The sequence below is a fragment of the Bombina bombina genome, chromosome 4 (assembly GCF_027579735.1).
Source record: "Bombina bombina isolate aBomBom1 chromosome 4, aBomBom1.pri, whole genome shotgun sequence".
Taxonomy (NCBI): domain Eukaryota; kingdom Metazoa; phylum Chordata; class Amphibia; order Anura; family Bombinatoridae; genus Bombina; species Bombina bombina.
Genome location: NC_069502.1, coordinates 528,863,919 through 528,878,835, shown reverse-complemented (window position 1 = coordinate 528,878,835; position 14,917 = coordinate 528,863,919). Strand labels below are relative to the sequence as shown.

Here is a 14,917-nt window from a genome sequence, read left to right as displayed (position 1 = left end):
TTTCCTCTTGCGTTTCCCCAACAAAGGAAAAGCAGATAATGCCACAGATACTGCAGAAGATACCTGTGCAGCAAAACCTGCAGGCAAAAAAACTCCTCCAGGAGGCTGAGAGGAACTGCAGGGCACTGTATGTGATGCCGCTGAGGCTTAGGACGTTTGAGAAAGCTGTGGCAATGCCTGAACAGCATCATCCTGAGAGACATAAGGCACAGAGGGCAGAAGTTTGTCTTTACACTCTAATGTCCTAGCTAAACATGTAGAACAAAATTGCATGGGCAAAACAACTTTGGCCTCAAGACATAATAAACATCTATCAAAAGAACTTTCTTGTTCCATGTCCATAGCTACACAAAATAAATTTAGCCCCAAAAGTAAAGGAAAAAAAATAAAAATAAATTAATTAATAGCACTTTAAGACCGGACTTCAAACTCACAGAGCGGTTACACAAAAATAATTGTCTGAAAAAAACTACACTCAGGATCTCTACACCTCAGCATATACTGAGGTGTCCTACCATCCTCCGGAGGCTTACAAGTAGTCAGATACAGCCCACACACGACTCCTTCATCGAGCCGCGCTGAGGAAAAGTCGCCACTTCACTCCATGTCGGATAAGCAAATGATCACATGACCAGCACATAGAAACTGCGTCACAAGTAAAGCACACGTTCCAGAGTGAAACAAACTGATTTATTTGAATGCATCCCTCAAGAAAAAGATTTTGAGCCGGTTTTTTTTTTTTTTTTTTTTTTTTTAAACTATAACAAAAATAAAAGCCTCCTCATATCCATCTGACAAAATGCCCCATTAAAACAGTCCATATCATAGGAGAGATTATTATAAAAAGTGCCACAATGTTAACATTCCCCTATGAGGATAAACTTAACCTCTTAGTCTCCACATACTTTTTTTTTTAACTTTAACACAGTCTCAGAAAATCCTATTTATAAAGGGTTTTATATGTCCCAATAATTCTGCAGAATTAACTCAGTTACTGAAGTGCAAGTCTTCAATCCATAGACAAAAATCACTTACCTGCAATCTAGCTGTCCGACAGGAAGTCAGCTCCCAAGGTTTGAAAGGACACATACTCCTTACAGTGACCTGTAGAAAAAAAGAAAGAACAGAGTAGCCATCTCTGGCTTTCTATAACTAGGGCAGCAATATGTTAGGAAACAAAGTAAGGACCGCCTCACAACTTCCTAACTGCTTAAAAGCCACCACTACTCTACTGAAGAGAATGACATGGACTCAGCTAAACCCAAATCCTTGCTTGCAGGCAAAAGTACCCAAAAAAGGAATTTATTTCTTCAGACACCAAACTTCCCCTCCTCCATTGACAGAGGCAAAGAGAAAGACTGGGGATTATGGGTAGGGGAGGGACACTTAACAGCTTTGCTGTGGTGCTCTTTGCCTCCTCCTGCTGGCCAGGAGTGATATTCCCACTAGTAATTGAATGACGTTGTGGACTCTCCATATCTTAGGAAAGAAAAATGTTTTTGTTTACTAAACTTATTTTGATGATACATGCTGTGTTGTGTGATTATTGTATACTGTTTATAATGCTGTTTAGCATTTATAGTCTTCATTTTAAAGCTTTAAAAAATAATGTATTAGGTGTTACTTACAACGGTTTCTATTTACAACCATTTCTTCTTGAACCTAACCCCGGCATAAATTAAGGGCTATATATATATATATATATATATGTTTTATGTAGTATTGTCTTTCAAGAAAAGAAAAAAAAATGGAATATCTTATAAATTCAGTTAATAAAAATATAATTACATACCCTAAAGTTATCAGGGGAAGTTAGGAAAAGTTTCTGTCGAATATCTTCAGAAGCACCTGCACACAGCCTATAGAAAATGTGGTAATTCCTTTCATCTTGGCCTTGTACACAGATGCGGGACTTCTCCAGCAGATAGTGAGACACAAATCCACCTACTACAGAATTCTAGGAAGGAAAAAAACTTAAGTCAAACAATGGAGAGCAAAAGAAGCTTTGCAAACACAAGACAATAAAATGAAAACAGCTTAGACTGTGTTCAAGACATAGCAATTGAAGCAACATATTACAATGTGAAATGCAGAAGGTTATAAATCCAATTCCGCCAAACAATAACTTAAACATAATAGCAATGGATTCCATTCAGACAGAAGTTGGACAATAATAGAAAGTCGGAACTTTAATACCTTGTGCTCCCATGACAGTACAGTAATGATAAAATGTGAAGAAATGCTCAACTCTCATTTCTTTATTATCAAATCTTTCATCTACAATGTCTGACAACTGGTTTCATTTATTTACAGCAATACAGTAAATAAATCCTTTGGACACTAGTATATATACTGTATGTAATCTAATTATTTAGAAAAATCTTGCTCAGGTATCTCAGTATGTTACTTTATTTTATTTTTTATTTTTTTGTTGTTTTTCATTAAAAGTGCTGCAAGTTTAAGAATAAAAGCAGAGAGAGAGCAGAGAGAGAGAGAGAGAGAGAGAGAGAGAGAGAGAGAGAGAGGTCACCAAATCTAACCCTTACACAAGTTTTGATATAGCTGATCCTTCAATAGAGACATTGCAACCTTGTGTTGCACTCTACTGAAAAAAGGTTGCCCTCATTATCTGATTTGTCTCTAATATAAAAGCTCACTCAGCACTCTGCTAACCTTTGTTGTACTACAACAATAAGCACAAGGGTTCGCATAGATAGATATATTTAGTTTGTTTTCTCTACAGAGGGTAGGTTGTGAGTCACATATGACAATATTAAAGGTTGTAACCTGCAACAGCTGAGTAAAATTTGAGAGGTATGTTCTTTCATGGTTTACATTAGAAGCTACACACATTAAAGACACACAGCTCTTAAAGGCACACTAAACTCAAAATTAAAGTTTCATGATTCAGACAGAGTATGCAATTATAAAAATGTTTCCAACATATGTTATTAACACATGCACGTTCTTTTTTATTTGCACACTTTGTAAGGCTCAAGCTCCAACTGAGCATGTGCAAAAGTGCACTGAATATACATATATGAATTTTCTAATTGGCTGATGGCTGTCACATGATACAGAAGGGGGGATAATTGGATTAACTTTGAAATTTGCCAGAAAATATTCTACTGAACATTTCAAAATCAAAATAAATGCTATCACATTGTCTTTTTTTGTGTATTTGTCAATTATTAAATTCTGCTGTATTTAGTGCCCTTTAAAAAAAGATATGTCACTTAGTTGAAGTTTCACGATGAATCCCTGCAAGTTGCTGGCTATATTCTGTACCACATATTATTTACTAATTACATAGTGATCGCTCTAATTTACTGGAATAACTTCTGAGCTGTTCTGACTATTCTGCAATAGTATAAAAAAAATAAAGGACTAGATCGCTAATAGTTACGCTAGAGAGAAAAAGAGTTTATCACGGGTGTTTGCGTGAGTCCGATTTTTGCTCGAATTACAAGTTGAAAGTAAATGCGATCGCTTGAGCATAATTGAAGCTAACGTGGATTGGGTTAGCGCGATCTCAGAGCTCTGGTTAACTGTTTCGCAAAGCAAAAAAGTATCACAAAACACATTAAAAATACATTACAAAGTACAGTTACACTCAAAATAACATCATCTAATAAAAATGATTAAATAAAATATTGCACAAAAACATAAGGTGCCTCAGGTGTTAGAAAAAAAAAGGCAGGTAAAGGGCTTTAACATAGAGATACATAAATACACATGTCAAATATGTATGTATGTATGTATGTATATATATATATATCTGCATTGAAGCCCTTTGCAGTTAAGTAGATGAAAACCTGTAAAAACATAAGTATGCAATATTCATATTTAATAAAGTGTTATACTGTGTATTTACCGTACACATTTCACATACCATCAGATATATGTAGAAATATGTATTTAGGAATAAATAGAACATATTCTGCTAGGTGAAGAACATTGGAAAGTGAAATATTCATATTTTCATGTCAGGTTAGCACATTTGAAAATATGCGATCAGGTTTGCGTGTGATAAGGGCGTTGTTTTTTTCCATTTTTTTGCTCTATTGACTTTTATGGGGGAATAGGTTATTGCGCGCAATATTTTTAAGTTCAGCTTTTTACGCTCGCCTGGACAGCTCGCAAGAGAAGACATACTTTCAACTTGTAATACGAGCGCAACCTGGTGTGCACAAAAAGCTTACTTCTAGTGCAGTTAATGCTTGAGTGGGTGCTTTAAATAGCTCTTGTAATCTGGCCCAAAGTGTTGTATATTGCAGAGTAATTTATTATTCTTTAAACTCCCATTATGCAGGGTCATTGTAGTGCAAACGTTATATGTAGTATTGTGTGTTTAACGCCCATTAAGGGAGCTCGAGAGCCACAGAAAACTGCTCGTCCTGAGAGGATACAGCAAGTGAGACAATCAGCAGCTTCATTGTAGCGTGTGCAAAAATGATATGCTCTAGTCTACTGTATTAGAGCATTTCATTTTTGCACTATAATGCCCCTAATAAAGGGATAGATTACAAGTGGTGCGATATGCTTTTAATTCACAAAAACCCTGCTAGAGTTAAGCTTTTTGCGCTAGTCGGGTTGTGTTTATATTACAAGTTCCAAAAAAACGTGTTTTGTACTATGGTTAACTCGAATCGCGCAAAAAATCATAATTTAAAGGGATAGTAAACAAAAAATGTTATTGTTTAAAAAGATAGGTAATTCCTTTATTTAAAATTCCCCAGTTTTGCATAACCAAAACTGTTATAGAAATATACTTTTACCTGTGATTAACTTGTATCTAAGCTTCTGCTGACTGCCTCCTTATCTCAGATCTTTTGACAGACTTGCATTTTAGCCAATCAGGCAATTAGTGCTGACTCTTAAATAACTTCACATGTCTGAGCTAAATGTTATCTATATGAAACACATAAACAAACGCCCTCTAGCTGTGAAAAACTGTCAAATGCATTCAGATGAGAGGCGGCCTTCAAGGTCTTAGAAATTAGCATATAAGCCTACCCAGGTTTAGCTTTCAAGTAAGAATACCAAGAGAATTAAGTAAATTTGATGATAAAAGTAAATTAGAAAGTTGCTTAAAATTACATGCCCTATCGGAATCATGAAAGTTTAATTTGGACTTTAATATCCCTTTAAGTTTTCACGGGCATGTGCATGTATTCCCTCATAGAAATCAATGGGGGGGGGGGAAACATATCGCGCAAACATAGCATATTCGCATTAGCAAATGTAAAATATTAACAGTAAATACCTAGTTAAAATCTTTATTAAATTTCAATATTGCATACGTATGTTTTTATGATGTTTTCATCTACTTGCAAAGGGCTCTAATGCATATATATATACAGTATATATGTCTGAATATGTATACATACAGTATCTCAAAAAAGTGAGTACACCCCTCACATTTTTGTAAATATTTTATTATATCTTTTCATGTGACAACACAGAGAAATGACACTTTGCTACAATGTTAAGTAGTGAGTGTACAGCCTGTATAACAGTGTAAATTTGCTGTCCCCTCAAAATAAAAACACACAGCCAAAAAAAAGTCTAAACCGTTGGCAACAAAAGTGAGTACAACCCTAAGTGGATATGTCCAAATTGGGCCCAAAGTGTCAATATTTTGTGTGGCCATCATTATTTTCCAGCACTGCCTTAACCCTCTTGGGCATGGAGATCACCAGAGCTTCACAGGTTGCCACTGGAGTCCTCTTCCACTCCTCTATGATGACATCACGGAGCTGGTGGATGTTAGAGACCTTGTGCTCCCCCACCTTCCGTTTGAGGATGCCCCACACATGCTCAATAGGGTTTAGGTCTGCAGACATGCTTGGCCAGTCCATCACCTTTACTCTCCGCTTCTTTAGCAAGGCAGTGGTCATCTTGGAGTTGGGTTTGGGGTCGTTATCATGTTGGAATACTGCCCCGCAGCCCAGTCTCCGAAGGAAGGGGATCATGCTCTGCTTCAGTATGTCACAGTACATGTTGGCGTTCATGGTTCCCTCAATGAACTATAGCTCCCCAGTGCCGGCAGCATTCATGCAGGCCCAGACCATGACACTCCCACCACCATACTTGATTGTAGGGAAGAAACACTTGTCTTTGTACTCCTCACCTGGTTGCCGCCACGCACGATTGACACCATCTAACCAAATACGTTTATTTTGGTCTCATCAGACCACAGGACATGGTTCCATTTAGAAGAGGCATCCTTCTAGGACGACAGCCATTCAGACCAATTTGATGCAGTGTGCAGCGTATGGTCTGAGCACTGACAGGCTGACCCCCCCACCCCTTCAACCTCTGCAGCAATGGTGGCAGCACATATTTCCCAAAGACAACCTCTGGATATGATGCTGAGCATGTGCACTCAACTTCTTTGGTCGACCATGGAGAGGCCTGTTCTGAGTGGAACCTGTCCTGTGAAAAGCTGTGTGGTCCTGCCCACCATACTGCAGCTCAGTTTCATGGTCTTGGCGATCTTCTTATAGCCTAAGTCATCTTTATGGAAAGCAAGAATTCTTTTTTTCAGATCCTCAGAGAGTTCTTTGCCATGAGGTGCCATGTTGAACTTCCAGTGACCAGTATGTGAGAGTGTGAGAGCGATAACACCAAATTTAACAAACCTGCTCCCCATTCACACCTGAGACCTTGCAACACTAATGAGTCACATGACATCGGGGAGGGAAAATGGCTAATTGGGCCCAATTTGGACATTTCCACTTAAGGGGTGTACTCACTTTTGTTGCCAAAGGTTTAGACATTAATGGCTGTGTGTTGAGTTATTTTGAGGGGACAGCAAATTTACACTGTTATACAGGCTGTACACTCACTACTTTACATTGTAGCAAAGTGTCATTTCTTCAGTGTTGTCACATGAAAAGATATAATAAAATATTTACAAAAATGTGAGGGGTGTACTCACTTTTGTGAGATACTGTATATATTAATGTTTTTATGTGTATGTATATATATATATATATATATATATATGAATGTAAATAGATATATACACATATAAATACATTAATATATATGTACATATATATATATATATATATACATACATACATACATATATAAACACATATATATACACACACACACACACAAATACATATTTAGCAATGTACTGTATATGTATATGTGTCTCAACCATTTTCCTGCCTTTTTTTTGTGCAACATGTTTTTAAAATAATTTTTATGAGACAATGTCTATATGAGTGCAACTGTACTTGGTAATGTATTTTTTGAGTGATTTCTGCAACTTTTTTGTTTCGGGAAACAGTTAACCACAGCTCTGAGATCACGGTAAGGATTTATGTGTAAATGGCGACTGCGCTAGCGCAATCGCAATTTAGCTCAACTTGTAATATCAGCACAATGAAAAAGGCTTGTGGAAAGACGATTTTGCTTCTGCAAAATCGTTTGCACCTCACTTGTAATTAAGCCCAAAGTGTTAAATAACCTATTCAGTTTGGATAAAGCATGATGTCTTATACTTTACTCATGTTTTGGGGGCTGTGATAGTGATGCCATATGTGTCCCTCTCCTCCACAATCGAAGGAATGAGGAAGTGCCTCAACAGTAATGTGATCATACGCCACTGATTACTGGCAACATACATTACTTTCCTCTTCATTTCCAGTTGCTTATATGGTATAATAAGAAGGACAATTATATATGTTGCTAGGAGTCAGCTGTGTGTATTATTGATGGCATCATACACAACTGAAAATCCTCATTGTTTTGACTTTGGGAGAGAGGGGCACCTATGTCATCCATATCAAAGACCCCAAAACCTTTTCAAAGATAAGATTATGCTTTATTAAACTAAGGATTGCATTTTATGGATATATATATATATATACTGTGTATATATATATATATATATACTGTATATATATATATATATATATATAATCATTTATTGGCAAGATTCTTTTTATACTTTTTGCTACATTATTGGAGTTTCTGCAGGGATAACAGCAGAAATTGTCAAAATGAGCAATGTTAAAAAAAACATGAGCCACCCCTCAGAATTTTGGGTAGTATTCTATTTTGTCATCTAGATTCTATTGTACGGATGGAGTTTTTATTTGCATGTTTTTTCTGCACAACAGGCAAGTTAGAGACAAAAAAGATCAAATATCTTAACTTTCTATAACTGATTTGTTTTGGAAAACACTGATATAGAAAACAATATTGTTGTTAAATATGCTGCTGTTTAACACATAAGTGACAGAAAAAGACAGTATACAAGTTGTGTAGGTAACTCACGGATAAATCACTAGACGGATATTACACTGAACCTGTGAAAAGGTTAAAAATGGCTTCAAGGTGTGAAACTGCTCAGCAGTGAAGAGGCTAAAGGTCAGATACGTAAAAAAAATAGATGAAATAAACTTACCACCACCTACTGATACAACCCTCCATCCGTATCACGGCAGCAGCTGAATTTTCAGAATAAACAAACTGCTCTAAACCGTATAAACTGCGGCCAGGGAGATTTCATTTTGTTAATAAATATTTGAATGGATGAGTTTGTAAAGAAAATATAAATAAACTGCTCTTACAATCCAAAAAAGGACGTTATAGTGATAAAATGATATGCTCTAATTTGTAATCGCACTGATCCAATCAGCAGTGCTGTAACGGCCCTTTAATATACAGGAAAACCGGTCCATCATGCTGCAACATTATTAATCAATGCGTACAGTCTGAAATTGCACTGCGGGACAGTAATATAGTGATCAATTCAAATAGGTTAGAATTGTGAACTGAAGCAAGCCAGGTATCAATATTTCATTGAAAAAATAAAATTGGACTAAGCACAGTATTTTTATCCTGCAATATATTTCACTGTACATGTTTTAGACAAATAAAGTATAATTGAATGATAGGATGCATTATTTACAGTATTGCCGTCAGAAATGGAAACGCTGTAATGCCCTTATATATAATTTGTAGGGGGAAACAAAATAATAAATAACATACAAGAAAAGCAGAATAATGTTAAAGGGACATGAAAATGTGAAAAGGAAAATGTGTTAGAGTATGTTGTTGCCGTATTCCTTACAATAAACTGTATGTATAACAAATGCAAAGGGGTTAAACCTATAGTTAAGTTAAAGTCAGCTGTAAAGCAGCAATGCAGTAAGCTAGCTGATCAGGTGAGCCAATGACAAAAGGCATATCTGCATAGCCACCAACCATCAGCTAGCACTGCGGCTCCGAAAACTACCTAGTTCTGCTTTAAAACAAAGGATACTAAGAGAACCAAGTAAATTTGGTAATAGAAGTAAATTCTATTAGAATCGTATGCCATCTGAATCATGACGTTTAATTTTGAATGGCAAGTCCCTTTAAATATCAAGAAACACATACCTTTTCATTAAAGTGGATTTCCACAAATTTTCCAAAACGACTGCTGTTGTTATTCCTGACTGTTTTTGCATTTCCAAAGGCTTCTAAAAGGGGGTTGGCTATATGGATAAAAGAATATTAAATGTAATTACACAGAAAAGAAACCATTATGGCTTTGTTTACTTCTATGATGTGTTCTTTTACATTACTTAACATTTAAAAGGGTAAAGAGGTAGAAACTGAAATGTGCATGAGCGCACTTCAGTTTTAAATAGAAGCATCTTTGCAATATACTTCTATTAGCAAAAATGTTTCTAGTAAAATTTATTATTGGGTTTCAGTGCCCCACGCACCAATATTTAATGCCATGCCTGCTCAAATGCTGCCAGTAGTGCATATTGTGAGGAGATTCTCTGAGAAGCTGGTAGTTGAATAGTAGCGCATGGAGCCTCACAGCATTTTTGCTAATGGAAGTATACTACAGAAATGCTTTATTTAAATTGCACCCATGCACATTTCAATTTTGACCTCTCTCTTTAAGTGAAACATAACTATTAAATTATATAAATGAGGAAATCATATTTAGGATTTCCTCCACCTAAACCAAAAATAAAAATTATCTCAGCTACCTCTGGTTCATAAAAATTTCATGAGACAGCACATACTAAAAACACAACCTATTGAAACCTAGAAGAGTAAGGAGAAATAAATTCTTCTGACGTATAAGTATAAATCTTTTGAAAGGGCAATAGAAAAAAAAAAAAGTGAAATAAAGCTTCTTGTTCAAGATGATAAAAAAGACCGTTCTCAAATCTAACAACTAAAACACCGGACTTTAAAATCCCAACTGTCTTACTTAACTAACAAGAAAAAACAGACATTTCAAAGTAAAAAAGATTAAACGTTCAGGATTCAGATAGAGCATGCAATTTTAAACAACTTTCTATGTTGTCAAATTTGCTACATTCTATTGGTATCTTTTATTGAAGAGTAAAACTAGGTAGGGCTCATAAGAGCAGCAGTCTTTTGCAACATTGTATAACAAAGCTACAAATAATGTTTCAAAACACTGCTGCCATCGAGTACTAAAGACACGTGCACACTCCTGAGCTCTTATGAGCCTACCTAGCTTTACTCTTCAATAAAAGATACCCAGAAAATAAAGCAGATTTGATAACAGAAATTGGAAAGTTGTTTAAAATGTCATGCTCTATCCGAATCATGAATGTTTAATTTTGACTTTACTGTCCCTTTAAAAGTAGCAGATTAAAAATACTGAACATGTAAGGTGCTAATGCTCACTTTCTGCCATCTATAAAGAATTGTTTATATAGATAATTTTGTACCGAGTTTTCATTAGTTTTGCATTTTGAAGACACAATCAACACTTAACTCATGTCTAAATAATCTGAAATAATGGCCCCTCTCAACCTCTCTAAACTATAGCATAATAAGAGTATATTTGGTGTATTTAATAATAATTCAGTGTATTCTCTGAACAGTCTGACAGCCAGTGATGGAAGCAAAAGTTTTCTACAGAAAATTGAAAAATTCATATGCAGTATATAAAAAAAAATCACTGCTGGGAGTTGAAAATCTAAACACAAAAAAAAAAAACATGAACAAAAAATGATTTAAAATGAGCTTTTCCTGGTTTGATTAACAGATCTATTGTACAATCAGCAGAAAAACATACCTTCAACAATCCGCTCATCAATATCTTGCCCAGACCCATAGGATTCTGTTAAATACCTAGAAAGATAACATAACATTAGTGAGGTGAACTGATTGAATGGACCTTACCTTCAGTATTTATTGTCATTAAAAATAATGATGCTGTATATTTTGAATATTTTTCTTTAATTGTATTTATACTGTGGTGGTGAGATGTCCATTTCTTGCACAAATCTGTTCTAGTGACACATATTTTATATCACTATTGTCCAATGTACCTGAGCAAGTAATCACAGTGCTGATTATTTTTGTTTTTGTGTACTTAAAGGGAAACTTAACCCAATTTTTTTCTTTTGTGATTCGGATACAGCATGCACTTTTAAGCAACTTTCTAATTTACTCCTATTATTAATTTTTCTTCGTTCTCTTGCTATCTTTATTTGAAAAAGAAGGCATCTAAGCTTTTTTGGTTCAGACCTCTGGACAGCACTTTTTTATTGGTGGATGAATTTATCAACTAATCAGCAAGAACAACCCAGGTTGTTTACCAAAAATAGGCCAGCATCTAAACTTACATTCTTGCATTTCAAATAAAGACACCAAGAGAATGAAGAAAATTTGATAAAAGGAGTAAATTAGAAAGTTGCTTAAAATTTCATGCTCTATCTGAATCAATAAAGAAAACAATTGGGTTCAGTGTCCCTTTTAAGACAAGTAGAATGTAAATGCAACTGGTACAAGTACAAGCTCCCTGGATGTGAGTGCGCACAGTCTCAGTTAGATATATAATACATTTTGATACACAATAAGTGAGATGAGTTCAAAGTTATAAATTTGAACACAGGATACACTCGTATACTTGTGTGAGTGAATCTACTTAATATATATATATAAAACAATTTGTTACATGTAAGTAAATACATACATAAATTTGTATTTGAGAGTAGCTGAGTGAAAAATGATACATGTAATACACTCTAGGAGCCGTTATACATATGAGTAGTGAAAAATGCTGCTCTTATTATAAAAATGAACACAATAAAAGTGAGTACGAATAAATGTTTAAGTGGAGACACTACAAGCTGGCTGCTGTAAATAACCTTCCAGTGGGCGGGAGAATCCTTTCTAGGTAATCCCTTAAATATAAAAATGGGTATGAGAAGGAGTACTGGAAGGGATACTGCGCCTGTTAGTGTGCCCCCTCAAAAATAATAGTAATTAATGTATAAACAAATAAGCAAAATGAGAAGTTCGCATAGCAATGTATGCAAAGACACAAATAGCATTCAAGGTTTTTTTTCCACAATCCTTTAGTGAAATATATAGTCTCCAAATTCACAGAAAAACAAGTCTTTTGGCAATTTGGTAATAGTCACAGCGATGTGTGTTCACTGTGGTTAGTTTTGCTACTTACAGGACACACCCTCAATCCTATGAGGTAAGTGTAGAGCGTGATACAGGTGGTGCTCACAGGGTAGTGTTGACCTGTCTGGAGGTTCTGTTTAGTATATCGAACTCCGCCTCTAATATCTTCAGACCGATATCCACCCAATCTGGAATATGGCAGTCGTCCCCAAAAGAAGGCAAAGACTCTTTTATGCAGGCTTTTTTGTGTGGATATTCACCCCAACGGATTGCTTGGTATCCTGGATAGCTTAGTTGCAGTCTTCGTAAGCTTAGATGCAGTCCTGTAAGCGATGGAAAGAAAGTACCTTGCAAAGGAAACCAAAGCTTGTTTGGAACAAGTCAACGGGGATGTGTGCAGACCTTTGATCCGGAAGGAGGAGCTGAGGGTTCTGGATAGCGTGAGCTCCGTATTGGTGGCAATGGATGCAGGAAGGCACAGAGCGTTGTCAGCGAACGCAGAAGATGAAACACACTGAGTGACCAGCAGGAATCCAGGAAACAGCCCCTTACGCCTCCCAGAATAGGCAACAAACAAGGAAGAAGTTTGTCTAAAATCCTTAGTAGCCTGAAGATAAAACTTCAAGGCATGAACCACGTCCAAATTATACGTTCCTTCGAAGAAGAAGGATTAGGACACAAGGAAGGAACCACAATCTCTTGATTGATGTTGCGGTCTGACACGACCTTAGGGAGAAACACTAACTTAGTACGTAGGACAGCCTTATCAGAGTGGAACACCAGATAAGGAGGCTCACATTGCAAAGTGGCAAACTCAGAAACTCTGCGCACAGAAACAATAGCCAGTAGAAAAAGAACCTTCCAGGACAACAACTTAATGTTAATTTCATGCTTTAAAAACCAGATTCAGACTCCAAGGAGGAGTCGAAGATCTGAACACAGGTCTTATCCTAATCAGAGCTTTAACAAAAGACTGACCATCTGGAAGCTCTGAGAGCCTCTTGTGCAGTAAAACAGACAAGGCCCGAAATCTATACCATCAGGGAACTGGCCGAAAGACCCTTCTCTAGTCCATCCTGGAGAAACAGTAGAATTCTGGCAACCTTAACTTTATGCCAGGGAAATCCCTGCTCTTCACACCAGAATAAGTAGGTTCTCCCCACCTTATGATCGATGTAACCGGCTTACGAGCTTGAATGAGAGTATCAATAACTCTCTCAGAAAACCCTCTCTTGGCAAGGACTAAGGGTTCAACCTCCACGCAGTCAGCCTCAGAGAATCTAGATTTTGATGAACAAAAGGACCTTGTTCCAGCAGATCCCTGCGACAAGGTAACCTCTATGGAGGAGAAGATGACATCCTCACTAGATCTGCGAACTACATCCTTCGCAGCCATGATGGAGCAATCAGTATTACTGACTCTTGCTTCTGCTTGATGTGGGCCACTATTCAAGGAAGGAGTGGTAACGGCGGAAAAAGGTAAATTAGACTGAACCCTCCAAGGCACTGCTAATACATCAATTAGCTCTGCCTGAAGATCCCTGGACCTCGACCAATATCTGGGTAGCTTGGTATTGAGATGAGACGCCATGAGATCTATCTTTGGCATCCCCCACATGCTGCATATCTCCGCAAACACTTTGGGATAGAGAGACCATTCCCCCGGATGAAAGGATTGTCTGCTGAGAAAGTCTGCTTCCCAGTTGTCCACACCCAAAATGTGGATTGCTGACAGTGAACAGCTGTGGGCCTCCGCCCACTCCAGAATCCGAGATACTTTCCTCATTGCTAGAAAGCTTCTCGTTGCCCCCTGATGGTTGATGTAAGCCACCGAGGTTATATTGTCTGATTGGAATTTGATAAACCGGGACAAACCCAGAAGAGACCAAGCCTTCAGAGCATTGTAGATTGCTCGAAGTTCCAGAATGTTGATCGGGAGGGAGAATTCCTCCTGAAACCAGAGGCCCTGTGCCTTCTTGGCACCCCAAATAGCTCCCCATCCTGATAGACTCAATTAAGTAGTCACAATCTCCCATGATGGTCTTCAAAAGGATGTCCCTCAGGAAAGATGATCTGGACAGAGCCACCAAGAGAGTGATTATCTCAACTGGCTGTCCAGGGAAATCTGTTGAGACAGATCAGAGTAATCGCAGTTCCACTGCCTCAGCATGCACAGCTGTAATGGTCTGAGACGAAACCTGGCAAAGGGAATTATGTTCATGCTGGACACCATGAGACCAATTACCTCCATACACTGAGCCACAGATGGCCTTAAGGAGGTCCGAAGGGCAAGACATGCCGAAGCTAGGTTGCAATGTCTCTGGTCTCTGAGAAATATCCTCATGGATATAGAGTCTATTATAGTACCCAGGAATTCAACCCTGGTGTTTGGAATAAGAGAACTCTTTTCTAAGTTTATCTTCCATTCATGAGATTGAAGAAGAAAGAGAAGAGATACCGAATGGTCGTCGCCTAGATGAAAAGTTGGTGCTTG

At 37.1% G+C, this 14,917-nt stretch overlaps 1 protein-coding gene across 8 annotated transcripts in view; it reads right to left on the bottom strand.

Moving 5' to 3' along the window:
- The window catches only part of MYO6 (myosin VI), a 635,235-nt gene that overhangs the window by 358,919 nt on the left and 261,399 nt on the right, over positions 1-14,917 (bottom strand). For all 8 annotated transcript variants that reach the window (XM_053710463.1, XM_053710457.1, XM_053710460.1 and 5 more), the window contains exons 7-9: positions 11,081-11,136; positions 9,406-9,503; positions 1,793-1,957 (exon numbers count right to left, since the gene is read on the bottom strand). In XM_053710463.1, coding sequence (XP_053566438.1) covers positions 1,793-1,957; positions 9,406-9,503; positions 11,081-11,136 — 319 coding nt within the window. The remainder of the gene's footprint in view (positions 1-1,792; positions 1,958-9,405; positions 9,504-11,080; positions 11,137-14,917) is intronic.